The following is a 15114-nucleotide window of genomic DNA, read 5'->3' as shown; positions in this document are numbered from 1 at the left end:
CTTTTATATCGGTAACAAGCCTGCTATGTGCACTTCCAAATCTCACAACTGGAAAACCCAAAATTTTCAGATTTAAATTACACCAAAAAGAGTGCAAAATTAATTATTTTAACACTTCTTCATAATTTAACATTTTACCTGACAATATCAAAGTGTTTACTGCCCATTTAAAGCACTTTGCTTGTCTAAAGCTTAAATAATATCATAAATCATTTCAATTAAAAGGAACACATGACAGAGACAGACAGAGCATTACATTTTAAAGAAGTTTCCAATTTACTTCTATTATAAAATTGGGAGCTAAACATATTGGGTGACACGTTGCTCCCAGTGGTACTTTGCTCCTGAGCCTGCCTTGGTATGCCGTTCAACAAAGGATGCCAAAAGAATGAAGCATGCACCTAGATTACAAGTTTTGCGCTATAGAGGGTGCGAAACAAATGCAACAAAAGTTGCGTTATTTCATCTTCCATAGCGCTGCCATTACGAGTTCCTAAAAAGCCTCCTTGTGCGTGCAATATGGTGGCAATGAACTTCATACCGCACAAAATCCAAGCGCTGCTTTGACGTGCTCGTGCACCCATTCCCCATCGACATCAATGGGGAGAGAATGTTAGGGAACAAAAACTAACACCTGCGATCGCGGAATGAAAAGCTCCGTAACGCAGCCCTATTGATGTCTATGGGGAAAAAAAAGTTACGTTTAAACCCATCACCATAACATAAACCCCAAGTCTAAACACCCCTAATCTGCTGCACCCGACATCGCCGACACCTACATAAACTTATTAACCCCTAATCTGCCGCTCCCGACATCGCCACCACCGAAAAAAAATTGGATGAAGACTTCTCGCCGCCTGGATGTCTGGACTTAAAAAACTGTAAGTGGATCTTCGGGGGTTAGTGTTAGGTTTTATAAACTTTTTTGGGGTGTTTTTTTTTTTCTTTAGATTAGGGTTTGGGCTTTTCTTAAAAGAGCTAAATGCCCTTTTCAGGGCAAGAAAAAGACCTAAATGCCCTTTTCAGGGCAAGAAAAAGAGCTGAATGCCCTTTTAAGGGCAATGCCCATACAAATGGTTTTTGCTAGAGTTCGGGTTTTTTATTTTGGGGGGTTGATTGGGTGGTGGGTTTTACTGTTGGGGGGGTCTTTGTTTTTATTTTTCAGGTAAAAGAGCCGATTTCTTTAGGGCAATGCCCTACAAAAGGCCCTTTTAAGGGCTATTGGTAGTTTATTGTAGGCTAGGGTTCTTTTTTATTTTGGGGGGGCTTTTTTTTATAGGGCTATTAGATTAGGTGTAATTGTTTTTATTTTGGATAATTTTGTTTGTTATTTTTCGTAATTTAGTGTTTGTTATTTTTTGTAACTGTAGAATTATTTATTTTTTAGTAGTGTTAGGTTTTTTCAATGTGTAATTTAATTTATTTAATTGATAGTTATTTTAATTTTAGTAATGTTAGCTTAATATATAGTTTAAACTTATTTTTTTTTAATTTCCCAGGTAAGGTTTTATTTATTTTAAGATAGGGATCTTGTAATTTTAATTTTAAAGTTAGGGGGTTGTTAGATTTAGGGGTTAATAGTTGAATTTAGTTTTTTTGCAATGTGGGGGGCTGGCAGTTTAGGGGTTAAAAGGTTTATTTAGTGGCAGTGATGTGGGAGGCCAGAGGTTTAGGGGTTAATAACTTTATTTAGTGGCGTCGATGTCTGGAGCGGCAGAATAGGGGTTAATATCTTTATTATAGTGTGGGCGATGTTGGGGTAATAACTTTATTATAGTGGCGGCAATGTCGGGGAGCGGCGGAATAGGGGTTAATAAATTATATTAGTGGCGGCAATGTCGGGGAGTGGCGGAATAGGGGTTAATAAATTTTACTAGTGGTGGTGATGTCGGGGAGCAGCGGAATAGGGGTTAATAAATTTTATTAGTGGTGGCGATGTCGGGAGCGGCAGATTAGGTGTTAAGTTTATTATAGTGTTTGCGATGCGGGAGGGCCTTGGCTTAGCGGTTAATAGGTAGTTTATAGGTGTTAGTGTACTTTGTAACAGTTAATTCTGAGTTTTGTGTAACAGTTTTGTTGCGTAAAACTCATAACTACTGGTCTCAAATTGTGGAACGGATCATGTCGGTATAGGCTGTAACGCAAGCTTTTTAGCCTCACTGCAAAACCTGTAATGGCAGCTCTATGAAAATCCCACGCAAACATTTTTTGAGTGCGGGACTGATGTTGCGTTACTGGCTAAAATGCTTGCGGTACAGCTATACCGACAAGACTCTTAATGGCTACATTACTGTTTTAACACTGAAATGGCCATATTTTCAGTGTTAAAACATAAACGCAAAACTTGTAATCTAGGTGATGTTATTAACCTGCTCTTACCTAAGGTAATCCTGAAAACCGGCCTGTTAGGGAGGCCTTAAGACAGGTTTGAAAATCCCTGTTTTATCTGAATCATAAAAGTTTAAATTTTGAAATTATTGTTCCTTTGTCTAAATTGATACATTAGGACACTTCCACAGTATAAAGGGACATGAAAGCTAAAATTAAACTTTCTTCCTTCAAATAGAGTGTGCAATTTTTCAATGTATTTATATTATAAATTTGACTTTGTCATCTTGTTATCCTTAGGTAAACTCAGGCACAGCAAACCACTACTGAGAGCTAACAGGTGAATGGTGGCTGCACACATATGCCTCTTGCCATTGGCTCAACAGATGTGTTTAGTTCCCAGTAGTCCATTGGTGCACTGAAGCGGACTTTAAAGGACCAATAAAAACATGCAAAATTCATATATGACAAAATTGAAGAAGTAGATTAACTGTATTGAGTCTGGGAAACTCAAATGATATGTAAAAAATCATATTTTGGATAAGCAACTTTTAGTTTATAAAAATGAATACAAACAGACTGATAGCTAATTGCCAAATTTCTTTTCATGACATATTGTGTTATTTTTTTTTTATTTTTTTGAATTTGTGCCTTTCTTTACTCATTACAATAAAAACAAATACAAGAAAGAAAATTCCTATCACAACAGTTTAAGCATTAACATGTGAACTGATAAGCAGTACATTCTGGTGCATGTGATAACTGTTACACAAGAAATAAATCAATAAATATTGTTTAGACCAGAAGTTCACAGTATGAAAGTTTATATTTCTTGCAGTGTCTACCACCAAATGTCACAGTTGTTTACCTGAATGTTAAAGAGATGCGCCAACTTATCGGGCTCACTTCCTTTCCTGTTGTGGATACATTTTTTAACAGATCACAAAACAAAAGACCTATCAGAAAAAGCTACTATTAATAAATAAGAGATGGGAGGGGAAAAAAAAAAAAAAAAGTTATCAAGCAGAAGAAAGAAAAAACGGGAGGCACATGCCTCACTATAGAACCTACATAACATGTAGAAAATGCTGGCAGCGGTTGAAAGGGAATCAGGACTTATATCAAATAAGTATTTATTTTTTCAGTTTGTTGATAGTCCTTCATTGGCAGAGATTTTCAGTCATTTGTCCTTTTCAGAATCCAACGCGTTTTGTCAAGATTCCTTTGTATGAGAGGTGCTGGGGAGGGCCTGCTGCCCCCTCTCTCGTGCCAGTAGAGATCTGCTGCTAGTGAGAGTCTGCAGGACTTCCCTTGTGACTGCCTCTGCTGTGCTTAGCGCATGTCCTCCGAGATCACTTACAACACTATCTACAGTTTGATGGTGTTTCAAGAAAAATGGACGGATGAAGCATTCATAAAGAATCTGGGAACCATTCCAGGAGAATGGAGCCATACACCAAAGGAGAAAGGCGCACTTTCCAAGGTAGTAAAAGGGAAACCAAAAGAGAAATATATCAGAGAAGAATTCCACCACACTGAACACTCCATAAACGACCCAATAAGTCAGCCATATTGTGTCATCCTTTTTATCTGCGCTTTCAATTGCTTTGATCGATGTGTAGGCTGGATACATAAAACCAATAAGATTGCAGACTAGAGACGCTCCATAACCAAATATAAGGTAGAGTCCTAAAGTGCAAACAGAACCTGTCACAAGATAATACTTCTTTATGCCGGTTTTCTCTTCCACCTTGCCCAGCAGTCGCAACACCACCGAGTCTCCATTCAGGTAGTTTTTAATGCGTTTGCGGAAGGACGGCATAACGGAGCTGCCCGGGACTCTGCACACTGACCATTGTGTTAATATTTAAAAGCCATAAAACTCAAATTTTTCTTTCATGATTAAGATATAGCATACCATTTAAAACAAATTTGGGTTTACTTCTATTAGCTAATGTGCTTTTGTTCTCTTGGTATCCTTTGTTGAAGAAGCAGCAATACACTACTGGGAGCTAGTTGAACACATTGGGTGAGCCAATAACATGAGGCATATATGTGCAGCCACCAAGCAGCTCCTAAGCCTAACTAGGTATCCTTTTCAACATATGATACCAAGAGAAAAAAACAAATTAGATAAGTTGTTTAAAATCGTACGCTCTATCTGAATAATTAAAAGAAAAATGAATGGGTTTCATGTCCATTTAAGCTTATGTGCATTACAACTGCATTTACTACATTGCCCATGATTAAGCAAATCTACTTTGAAATTCACAACATCTAACTCATAGAAGAAGTGTTCAATTGGGGTAAAAGACCCACAACTTAAAAAACATTTATGGCTAGATAACGAGTGAAACACTAACTGCACTAGAAGTAAGCTTTATGCACTCGTTGGGTTGTGCTCGTATTATGAGTTCAAAGTAAACTGTTTTCACTTGCAAGCTAAAATGATGAGCGCAAAAAGCCTAACATAATATTGTGTGCGTGTTTACTAATTCCCCAATAGAAGTCAGTGGAGCAAAAAAAAAAAAGTGGAAAAAAAAACCTAACACTCTACTTGTGTGCAAACACAAATTCATATTTTCTGGTCGGGTTAGCATAGATAAGAATATGCAAATTTTACATTCCAATGTTCTTAACATAGCAGAACATGTACTATTTATTCATAAATACATATTTCTACATATATGTGATGGTATTTTGGTACAATATATATTTACATATATATACAGTATATATATATATATATATATATATATATTTATACACACATACACACACACACACATGATTATATATATATATATATATATATATATATATATGTACAACAATTCTGTGTTACAAGAAAGAAGGGTTCCTCCTAGTGTAATGTAGTTTACACAGTATACAATCAAACAAGAATGTAAGACAGGTACTCACAATGGATGCAGCACCCACTTGTGCTTAGTAACACCTACTGGGATCTCTCAGTGTCCCAGCTCACTGTTCCTTGGATCCTGCATACCTCCGTTTGGGGCGTCTCCCCAAGGTAAAAACTCAGGCCCTCAGTCAAGTGAAAGTATAAAATCCACTTTTAATAAAATACAATATAAAACCATAGGGTACAACAATCACCACTATGTAATAAAATGTTCCAACGCGTTTCTCAGCTCACATACTGTTTCATCAGGCATATAGATCCTAACTGAGAGCTCTAAGCTTTAAACTAAACTTGTCCAATAAAAACCCACCTCCTTATACAGGTGTTTCAAATAGTAATTAGTTATCAAATTAACTGTTCCTATAGCCCACAACATTCTGTCATATAAAAATACAATATGAAGGTTACACACATATAATGATCAATAGCCAGTAATTTACCTTCCCTGATGTGTGTAGCAATATAACCATGATGTTTGGTCTATATCAAATTGTTATAAAGCATTATTCCCCTGTTAACCTGAATTTGCTACTTTGTGTCCTACTCATTATATTAAATGTACTATTGACCTATTTATTTGTTAAACATCGACTAAAAGGACCTATTGCGATCGTAATTTAAACATCATTACCAACCTTAATGGTGTAATAGCAGAGGACTCTTGAATCTTAATTATGCTAATATATATTAAAGAACTTTGTGTCTATCGCATTGTATTTAATGTTTGTTTCCGTGTCTTCTATGGCTAATAGCTGATAGGTAGTCATTTCCCTTGCCCTCCGCCAATGGCGGTGTCTAGCGTCATATTACATAGTGTAAACAAATACGCCTATAAATCTTGTGTGCATTCTAGCATTATACCTATCCTGCATCTCTCACAATTTAAAAGTCTATCAAATTGGCAATCGTGAACAATTGCGTGACCAACGGAGCTACAATTTTATATAATAAATGCTGTTCCATTCTAAAAGACGATTAACCACTGGACCAATACCTTTCTGGTTAAACATAGAGTAACCAAGCCTGTTCCGATCATAATTTGAACAATAATATCAACCTTGATGATGTGATAACTTACAACTCTTGAATCTTACTAGTGCTGATATATGTATCGTACAACTATCTGTCTAACTCGATATGTTTTAAGCTTATTTACGTGTCTTGTACAGCTGATAGCTGTTGGGCGGTAGCTTACCTTACCCTCCACCTATGGCGGTGTCTGGCGTCATGTTGCATCATATGAATAATAAACACGCCTATAAATCTTGTATGTGATCTGCGACTATCCTGTATCTCTCACTATTTTAGAGTCTATCGGACTGCTAATATTGACAATTACGTGACAGCCGAAGCTACCACTTGAGATAATACACCCATTCCATTTATGAACCTAAATAATGAATGGACCAATAATGTCAAAGCCCTATGAATGTTAAATCGTAACGTGATATTTCAAATCTATGTCCATAATTGTGCCTAATGTATTACTAGTTCACCTCACTCCACTCCACTGTATTACTAGCCCCACCTCACTAGATTCAAATAATCAACAAGGTTTTTTAGACAAACCCCAGTTGAACCTGGCTCCTCTATGGAGAAAGGATACCCACTATCAAAATCAGAAAAGTCATCAAGGGGTAAAAAGACCTCACGGCCAAGGGGCAGGAGAGGGGGAGGAAACACCTCAAAAAAAGGAGAAACTGGAGAGACTGAAAAAAAGGGAATCTTTAATCTATCTAATTATATGTTAAATGATGACGAAATAAGTGTACTGGGAAAAGGGTTGTCATATTGCCCCTCTAATACACACAACAATTTTTATATATATGTCGATATCAATACATTTACACAGAAACTTTCCCTTCGAAAATACTTTGCAGTGAAATATTTAAAAAAGAAGGGGTTAACAGGTAGACCGATTCTCACCAGCTCTATGAGAGAAAGACACAATGATCTGCTAATTTACAATGAGGTAGAAACTTTAGTTGATCGCCTTTATGAGGGCTATATCCATACGGATTTTGGCCCACACTCTACTTTTATGCCCCCTAGGGAAGAGGGTTCATTCATAGACCTCTTCCAAAACTTAGTACTAGAAGACCTAGCCTTGATACCTAAACATATACTTGGTAAATCAAACCTCTGTCCGAATGAGCAACGAGCGCTCAACAGACTATCTCAGAATCAAACCATTGTCATCCGCCAGGCCGATAAGGGGGGCGCGGTATAGTAATTCAAAATTATCAGGACTATATAATGGAGGCTAATAGAATATGGAGAGATGAAGAGTATTATTTACAACTCAAAAATGACCACACAGATATTTATGCCAAAAAACTGGTGGGTTTGCTAGATTATGGCCGTGAAGTAGGCATTTTGACACTAAAAGAAAACAATATCTGACACCAATAAACCCTGACATACCTTTTTATTACCATCTCCCTTAAATTCATAAGAATACAACCAGCGATCCTGGGAAGTTTCCGGTGGGAGGAGCTGTTCAGTAGAGCACGCTGAGGCTGGCGTGCTGTACCGAGTGTGGACAGCTGTATGCATCATCCTCCCGTGGCCAGTTTTCCCGCTGTTGGTGTACGAAGCACCCTAGGGAGAGGGGCAAATCCATTCCGGCCCTGGCAGGAAACCCCCAAGTGACTATATAATCGGCTCCTAGTCTGAGCAGCAACTTCACTGTGCAGTGAAAAGAATGGACAAAGCAAACAAGTATCTATGATTTAAAGCTGGTAGCTACTCACCTCGCAAAATGTAAAGACCCAGCTGGCAGTGGTATATCTGTCGGAGTGTCGGAGATTCGGAATACCGGAGGCGCACAGGCTGTCAGGAGTTGACCGGTGGTAAAGTAAAGGCGAAGAAAGTGTGCCTGTTGTGGGGTGGTTTCACCTCCTAGGGCACTGTTAGTGTGACGGACTCCCCCAGCCCTCTTGGAGACATCATACCCAGTAGGTGCTAACTGGGGGTGCAGCAGAAGAAGCGACCAATCCAGAAACAGCTTTGAGGTCGAGCCCCCTTGGCTATCCAATAGAGGAGTGGAGGTGTGTGAGGACGCTGACGCCACGCTCTTTACGCTGACAAGAGCCTCTACAGATCTGCAGAGTAGCTTAGGAGGCATCGTGGCTGAAGAGGAAAACGGCTATACAGCTCCTGGTCAAATTAGGCTCATGAGAATTTAATGAAGCAGCCAGTATCTGTAAGTTTCTAACTTTTTTTTATCTGGTTGGCTAGCCGGTGATACAGCTACATTCACTGAGCAGAGGAGAGGCCGCCGCGCCACTTTATATAAGTACTGGTACCGCTATATTTATTGGAAATTCGAAATAAGAGTGGCAAGAAAGAAAAGGAACATTCCTAGAGTTAACTTTTTTGTCTTTCTTTTGTGGTAACCGATATTTGTTCTAAAATTTAACTGGTTGGTGTATCAGGCATATAGTGCCGTGGAAAAGTAGTAAGTTACCACGGAAGAGCAAGTCCCAGAACTTTTATGCTTAGAAGTGAGGGTTAAAAACCCTAATTGGACATCCATAAATATTATATAAGGCAGAAATATATCATATGGTAATTGTTGGGCCAAGATGAAACTCAGGGGGGCATATAGCTCGTTTAAACCTTGTATTATTTTGCTAAATAAGCTATGCTAAATATTACTATATGAAGGAAAGATATCCAAATTATTTTGCTTTTGTGAGTCAGCTGGCTAGCATTTATATTGCCTTATTATTTCAAATGTGGTTATATGTGTGTTGGGACATATAAATCTGAAAGGTGCTGTTTGGAGCTAAGAAATTAATACTGGTCAAATAAATTGACGCCAATCTAGCATATAAGTATTTCTTAAGCAGGGACTAAGCTGACTGCATAAGGAAAGTGTATGATCCTCTGTGTTTGATATACTTCTGTTAAAAGGATGAGTCCAATGGCAATATTGTATGTAATATAACTGGTCGAAGTAATTGAGTTAGTACAGGCCCTTATTCACTGGTAACACCACTAAAAGTAACACAACTCAAGTTTGTTTCACACCAAGGTTGTATAATAAAAATCACACAAAAAAAAAGAAAAAAGGAAAAAAAGGAAAGGGAAAAAAAAGGGAAAAAAGGAAGGGGAAAAAAAAGGGGGGGAAAGGGGAAAAAGAAAGGAAAAAAGGGGAACACATAGATTTTTATTTGCTGTGCACAATTTATTTTTTTTATTTTGTTACAGGTTTACACCTGATAATGTACACTTGATTTATTTTCCTTGCACTATCCTTAATGGAAAAATGTATCACTCAGGTGAAATCTAATTCACCCAAAATGCCTGTAAAAACAAAAGACAAAAAAAGTAAAATGATGGATACCAGTTTAGATAGTGCAACAGAATCTAATAAAATGCCGTTCGACCCACAAGTATTCATTTCACAGTTAACAGAGATATTTTCTCCACAATTTGAAGGGATAAAGAAAGAGCTAGGGACTATCTCTTCTGAATTAGTCACGCTATCCTCTGAAGTAAGGCAATTTGCGGCCAGACTAACAGAGGCAGAAACTAGAATCTCTGATGTAGAAGATGTAACTCATATACATGAAGATCTAATACAGAAACAAGAAACTAAAATTAAAAGTATACAGATACGCCTGGAGGATCTTGAGGATCGCTCCAGGCGTAATAATATCAGGATAGTAGGCCTGCCAGAAATACCAGAGTTTGATGACCTAATGAAATTTACCGCAATTACATTACCACAAGCATTAGGGATGTCCCCGCAGTTATTACCATTGGCAGTAGAGAGAGCTCATAGGGTGGGCCCAAAGAATTCTTCCCGGGATGGGGTCTTAAAAACCAGAATCTGCGTTTTCAAATTACTAAAATTCCAAGATAAGATTGAAATATTGAAATTATTTAAAAAAAATGATCCTCCTACCTTTGGAAAGAGCAGGATTTTGTTGTTTCAGGACTTCTCCTTTGAGACTTCCTCAAAGAGAAAATTAATGGCCCCATTCTGTACGCAACTGATAAATAGGGGGACAAAAGCTTGCATGGTCTACCCGGCACGTATAATTGTAGATGATAAAGGTGCCAGATATGTCTTTGATAAGGTGGAAGAAGTCAAAAAGACTGGGTAATTATTAGAAGACTTACAAGAAAAAGGTGTGTACTATTTTGAGTCTGGTTTAAATAATAGGTCATTTATGCTAAATAGAAATAGTGAAGTTGTTATTTTTGCATTTTATGTGTTTTTAATTTTTTTTGTTTTTTGTTTTTTTGTTTTTTCTTCTTCCTCCTCTCGCTCTCCCTTCTCCCTATCCGCCCCCGGTGGGTATCCCTCCCTGCCCTCCCCCTGGGCAGTACTATGTGTAAGTTTATTAGATGAGTGAAGGACTTAAAATTCTTTCTTGGAACGTGGGGGGGATAACTTCCCCCATTAAGCGGAAATTAGTTATCAAAACATTAGCTAGTTATAAACCTGATGTGGTTCTCCTGCAGGAGACGCATCTTAATGAGCAAGAAGCAGCAAAATTAAAAATAAAATGGGTGGGGGAAGTTGTCTCCACATCTGGGTCATATAGAAAGTGTGGGGTCGCTATTCTATTTCATAAAGAATTAGATTATAAATTAATTAAGGTAGAAATAGACCCGGCAGCCAGATTTATTCTTCTTCAGATACAACTGAAAAATATAAAATATGTAATATATATGCTCCAAAAGAGTTTTCGATTGCTTTCTGGGAAGGAATAAAACTGAAGTTATTTCAGTTGATTTCTGAGAATTTGATACTAGGAGGGGATTTCAACGCAACTCTTTGTCCAGAGTTAGATAGATTTTCAAAAAAAAAAAAAAAAGCGCCATAATAAAAATGCTAAATTCTTAAGACAATTTTGCTCAAAGTTGAAATTAGTGGATCTATGGCGGTTTAAAAATCCTGATGTAGTGAAATGGGAGATTTCTGTGTCTCAGACCATGTCATTGTCTCATTAACATTTCCCTCAGGTAATAAAGAAAAGTGTAAAGTACCGAGATTTATTTTTCCCCGCCACTTATACACTAACTCGAAATTTGTTAATTTTTTAAAAACTTTATGGCAGCGGTATTATAATGAGAATCTAAATTACCTTTGTAAACCAGAAATTTTTTGGGAAGCCATTAAAGCGGTCCTACGGGGGGAGATCCAGTCTTATGTGAGCATAGGAAAGAAAAAGAATAGAGCGCGAGAAATTCAAATCACAAATCAAGTTAAGAACTCTTATAGAAAATACTACTTAAATCCGACAGTGGCCAATTGGGGAAAATATAGAGACAATAGAAAAGAAAGAGATCTTTTTCTAAAACAAAAACTAGTAGAAGAGGAAACAAAGATTAATCTTTATTTTAGAGGGGTGCATGGTTGCTCCACAAAATATCTGGCCAAATTGACTAAAGCAAGAAAAAAAAAAAAACTTATTTTAGCTGTTCAGACAGATAAAGGCAGACTTACTGAGACTAAGGGAATTGTTGAAACTTTTTATACCTACTATCAACAGCTCTATACCAGAATTGAAATAGATAATGGAAAGCAAGATATGTTCTGGAATACGATAAAGGTACCTAAAATATCCAGTGACGATCTAACTATAATTAATGCCCCAATTTCTATGGAAGAAATTAGTAAAACAATAGATAACCTAAAGTTGAATAAAGCAGCAGGGCCGGATGGATTCCCTGCAGAATTTTATAGATGCCTAAATAGTGATATACTTTCGATATTAGAAAAACTTTTTAATTCTTATTTTTGTACACAGAGTCCCATTTCAAGTTATTTCTCTGCAGCAAATATTTCTCTTATCCTAAAAAAGGATAAAAATGCGGAAGATCCTGCTTCATATAGGCCAATTTCAGTCTTAAATATAGATTATAAAATATTAATGTCTATTATTGCATCTAGATTATCTTCCTGTTTGCATAAAATTATCCATCCAGATCAAAACGGATTTATGGCAGACCGGAATCCATCTAAAAATATCCGTAAATTGGTTAATATTTTGGATTATGCTTGGAACATAGATAAGGATAAGCAGGAATCTTTATGGCAGGATGCTGCTATCCTCTCTTTAGACGCTGTTAAAGCGTTTGACTCAATTGTGTGTGAGTATTTATTTCGAGCATTAGACCAATTTGGATTTAAAGGGGAATTTGTACAATTTATTAGTAGATTATATCATAATCCTATATCTTTTATCTTGGTTAATGGGATGATATCCCCTAAAATAACCTTGCAAAGAGGGACTAGACAGGGGTGTCCCCTGTCCCCGTTACTGTTTAATATTGCGTTGGAACCCCTTGCAATTCGTTTCAGAGAAGTTCTATCTGGAGTACCAGTTGGTACACAGTCTCTTAAAACACTATTATATGCAGACGATGTGCTAGTTTTTTTGGTTAATATACAGTATTCCATACCAAAGGTCCTTCAAACTTTGAAAATCTTTAGTTCTTTCTCAGGGTACAGGATAAATTTAGAAAAACATAATTGATGTAAGAACTTACCTGATAAATTCATTTCTTTCATATTAGCAAGAGTCCATGAGCTAGTGACGTATGGGATATACATTCCTACCAGGAGGGGCAAAGTTTCCCAAACCTCAAAATGCCTATAAATACACCCCTCACCACACCCACAATTCAGTTTAACGAATAGCCAAGAAGTGGGGTGATAAAAAAGTGCGAAAGCATATAAAATAAGGAATTGGAATAATTGTGCTTTATACAAAATCATAACCACCACAAAAAAAGGGCGGGCCTCATGGACTCTTGCTAATATGAAAGAAATGAATTTATCAGGTAAGTTCTTACATAAATTATGTTTTCTTTCATGTAATTAGCAAGAGTCCATGAGCTAGTGACGTATGGGATAATGACTACCCAAGATGTGGATCTTTCCACACAAGAGTCACTAGAGAGGGAGGGACAAAATAAAGACAGCCAATTCCTGCTGAAAATAATCCACACCCAAAATAAAGTTTAATGAAAAACATAAGCAGAAGATTCAAACTGAAACCGCTGCCTGAAGTAATTTTCTACCAAAAACTGCTTCAGAAGAAGAAAATACATCAAAATGGTAGAATTTAGTAAAAGTATGCAAAGAGGACCAAGTTGCTGCTTTGCAAATCTGATCAACCGAAGCATCATTCCTAAACGCCCAGGAAGTAGAAACTGACCTAGTAGAATGAGCTGTAATTTTCTGAGGCGGAGTTTTACCCGACTCAACATAGGCAAGATGAATTAAAGATTTCAACCAAGATGCCAAAGAAATGGCAGAAGCTTTCTGGCCTTTTCTAGAACCGGAAAAGATAACAAATAGACTAGAAGTCTTTCGGAAAGATTTAGTAGCTTCAACATAATATTTCAAAGCTCTAACAACATCCAAAGAATGCAACGATTTCTCCTTAGAATTCTTAGGATTAGGACATAATGAAGGAACCACAATTTCTCTACTAATGTTGTTGGAATTCACAACTTTAGGTAAAAATTCAAAAGAAGTTCACAACACCGCCTTATCCTGATGAAAAATCAGAAAAGGAGACTCACAAGAAAGAGCAGATAATTTAGAAACTCTTCTGGCAGAAGAGATGGCCAAAAGGAACAAAACTTTCCAAGAAAGTAATTTAATGTCCAAAGAATGCATAGGTTCAAATGGAGGAGCTTGAAGCGCCCCCAGAACCAAATTCAAACTCCAAGGAGGAGAAATTGACTTAATGACAGGCTTTATACGAACCAAAGCTTGTACAAAACAATGAATATCAGGAAGATTAGCAATCTTTCTGTGAAAAAGAACAGAAAGAGCAGAGATTTGTCCTTTCAAGGAACTTGCGGACAAACCTTTATCTAAACCATCCTGAAGAAACTGTAAAATTCTTGGAATTCTAAAAGAATGCCAAGAAAAATGATGAGAAAGACACCAAGAAATATAAGTCTTCCAGACTCTATAATATATCTCTCTGGATACAGATTTACGAGCCTGTAACATAGTATTAATCACAGAGTCAGAGAAACCTCTTTGACTAAGAATCAAGCGTTCAATCTCCATACCTTTAAATTTAAGGATTTGAGATCCTGATGGAAAAAAGGACCTTGCGACAGAAGGTCTGGTCGTAGCGGAAGAGTCCACGGATGGCAAGAGGCCATCCGGACAAGATCCGCATACCAAAACCTGTGAGGCCATGCCGGAGCTACCAGCAGAACAAACAAGCATTCCTTCAGAATCTTGGAGATTACTCTTGGAAGAAGAACTAGAGGCGGAAAGATATAAGCAGGATGATACTTCCAAGGAAGTGATAATGCATCCACTGCTTCCGCCTGAGGATCCCGGGATCTGGACAGATACCTGGGAAGTTTCTTGTTTAGATGAGACGCCATCAGATCTATTTCTGGAAGCTCCCATATTTGAACAATCTAAAGAAATACCTCTGGGTGAAGAGACCATTCGCCCGGATGCAACGTTTGGCGACTGAGATAATCCGCTTCCCAATTGTCTATACCTGGGATATGAACCGCAGAGATTAGACAGGAGCTGGATTCCGCCCAAACCAGAATTCGAGATACTTCTTTCATAGCCAGAGGACTGTGAGTCCCTCCTTGATGATTGATGTATGCCACAGTTGTGACATTGTCTGTCTGAAAACAAATGAACGATTCTCTCTTCAGAAGAGGCCAAGACTGAAGAGCTCTGAAAATTGCACGGAGTTCCAAAATATTGATCGGTAATCTCACCTCCTGAGATTCCCAAACTCCTTGTGCCGTCAGAGATCCCCACACAGCTCCCCAACCTGTGAGACTTGCATCTGTTGAAATTACAGTCCAGGTCGGAAGCACAAAAGAAGCCCCCTGAATTAAACGAT

At 37.6% G+C, this 15114-nt stretch overlaps 2 protein-coding genes across 2 annotated transcripts in view; both read right to left on the bottom strand.

Annotated features, from left to right (window-relative positions):
- ACOXL (acyl-CoA oxidase like) overlaps window positions 1–15114 on the bottom strand; it is a 1233832-nt gene that overhangs the window by 919412 nt on the left and 299306 nt on the right. The window lies entirely within an intron of this gene.
- On the bottom strand, window positions 3542–4150 carry LOC128655579 (receptor expression-enhancing protein 6-like). The gene has a single exon (XM_053709171.1). It carries the CDS (start codon window positions 4148–4150, stop codon window positions 3542–3544), a length of 609 nt encoding a protein of 202 aa, XP_053565146.1.

Source organism: Bombina bombina, chromosome 4, assembly GCF_027579735.1.
Source record: "Bombina bombina isolate aBomBom1 chromosome 4, aBomBom1.pri, whole genome shotgun sequence".
In the NCBI taxonomy this organism is placed as follows: Eukaryota; Metazoa; Chordata; class Amphibia; order Anura; family Bombinatoridae; genus Bombina; species Bombina bombina.
Note: the sequence above shows the minus strand (reverse complement) of the source record. Positions and strands in the feature narration are given on the sequence as shown.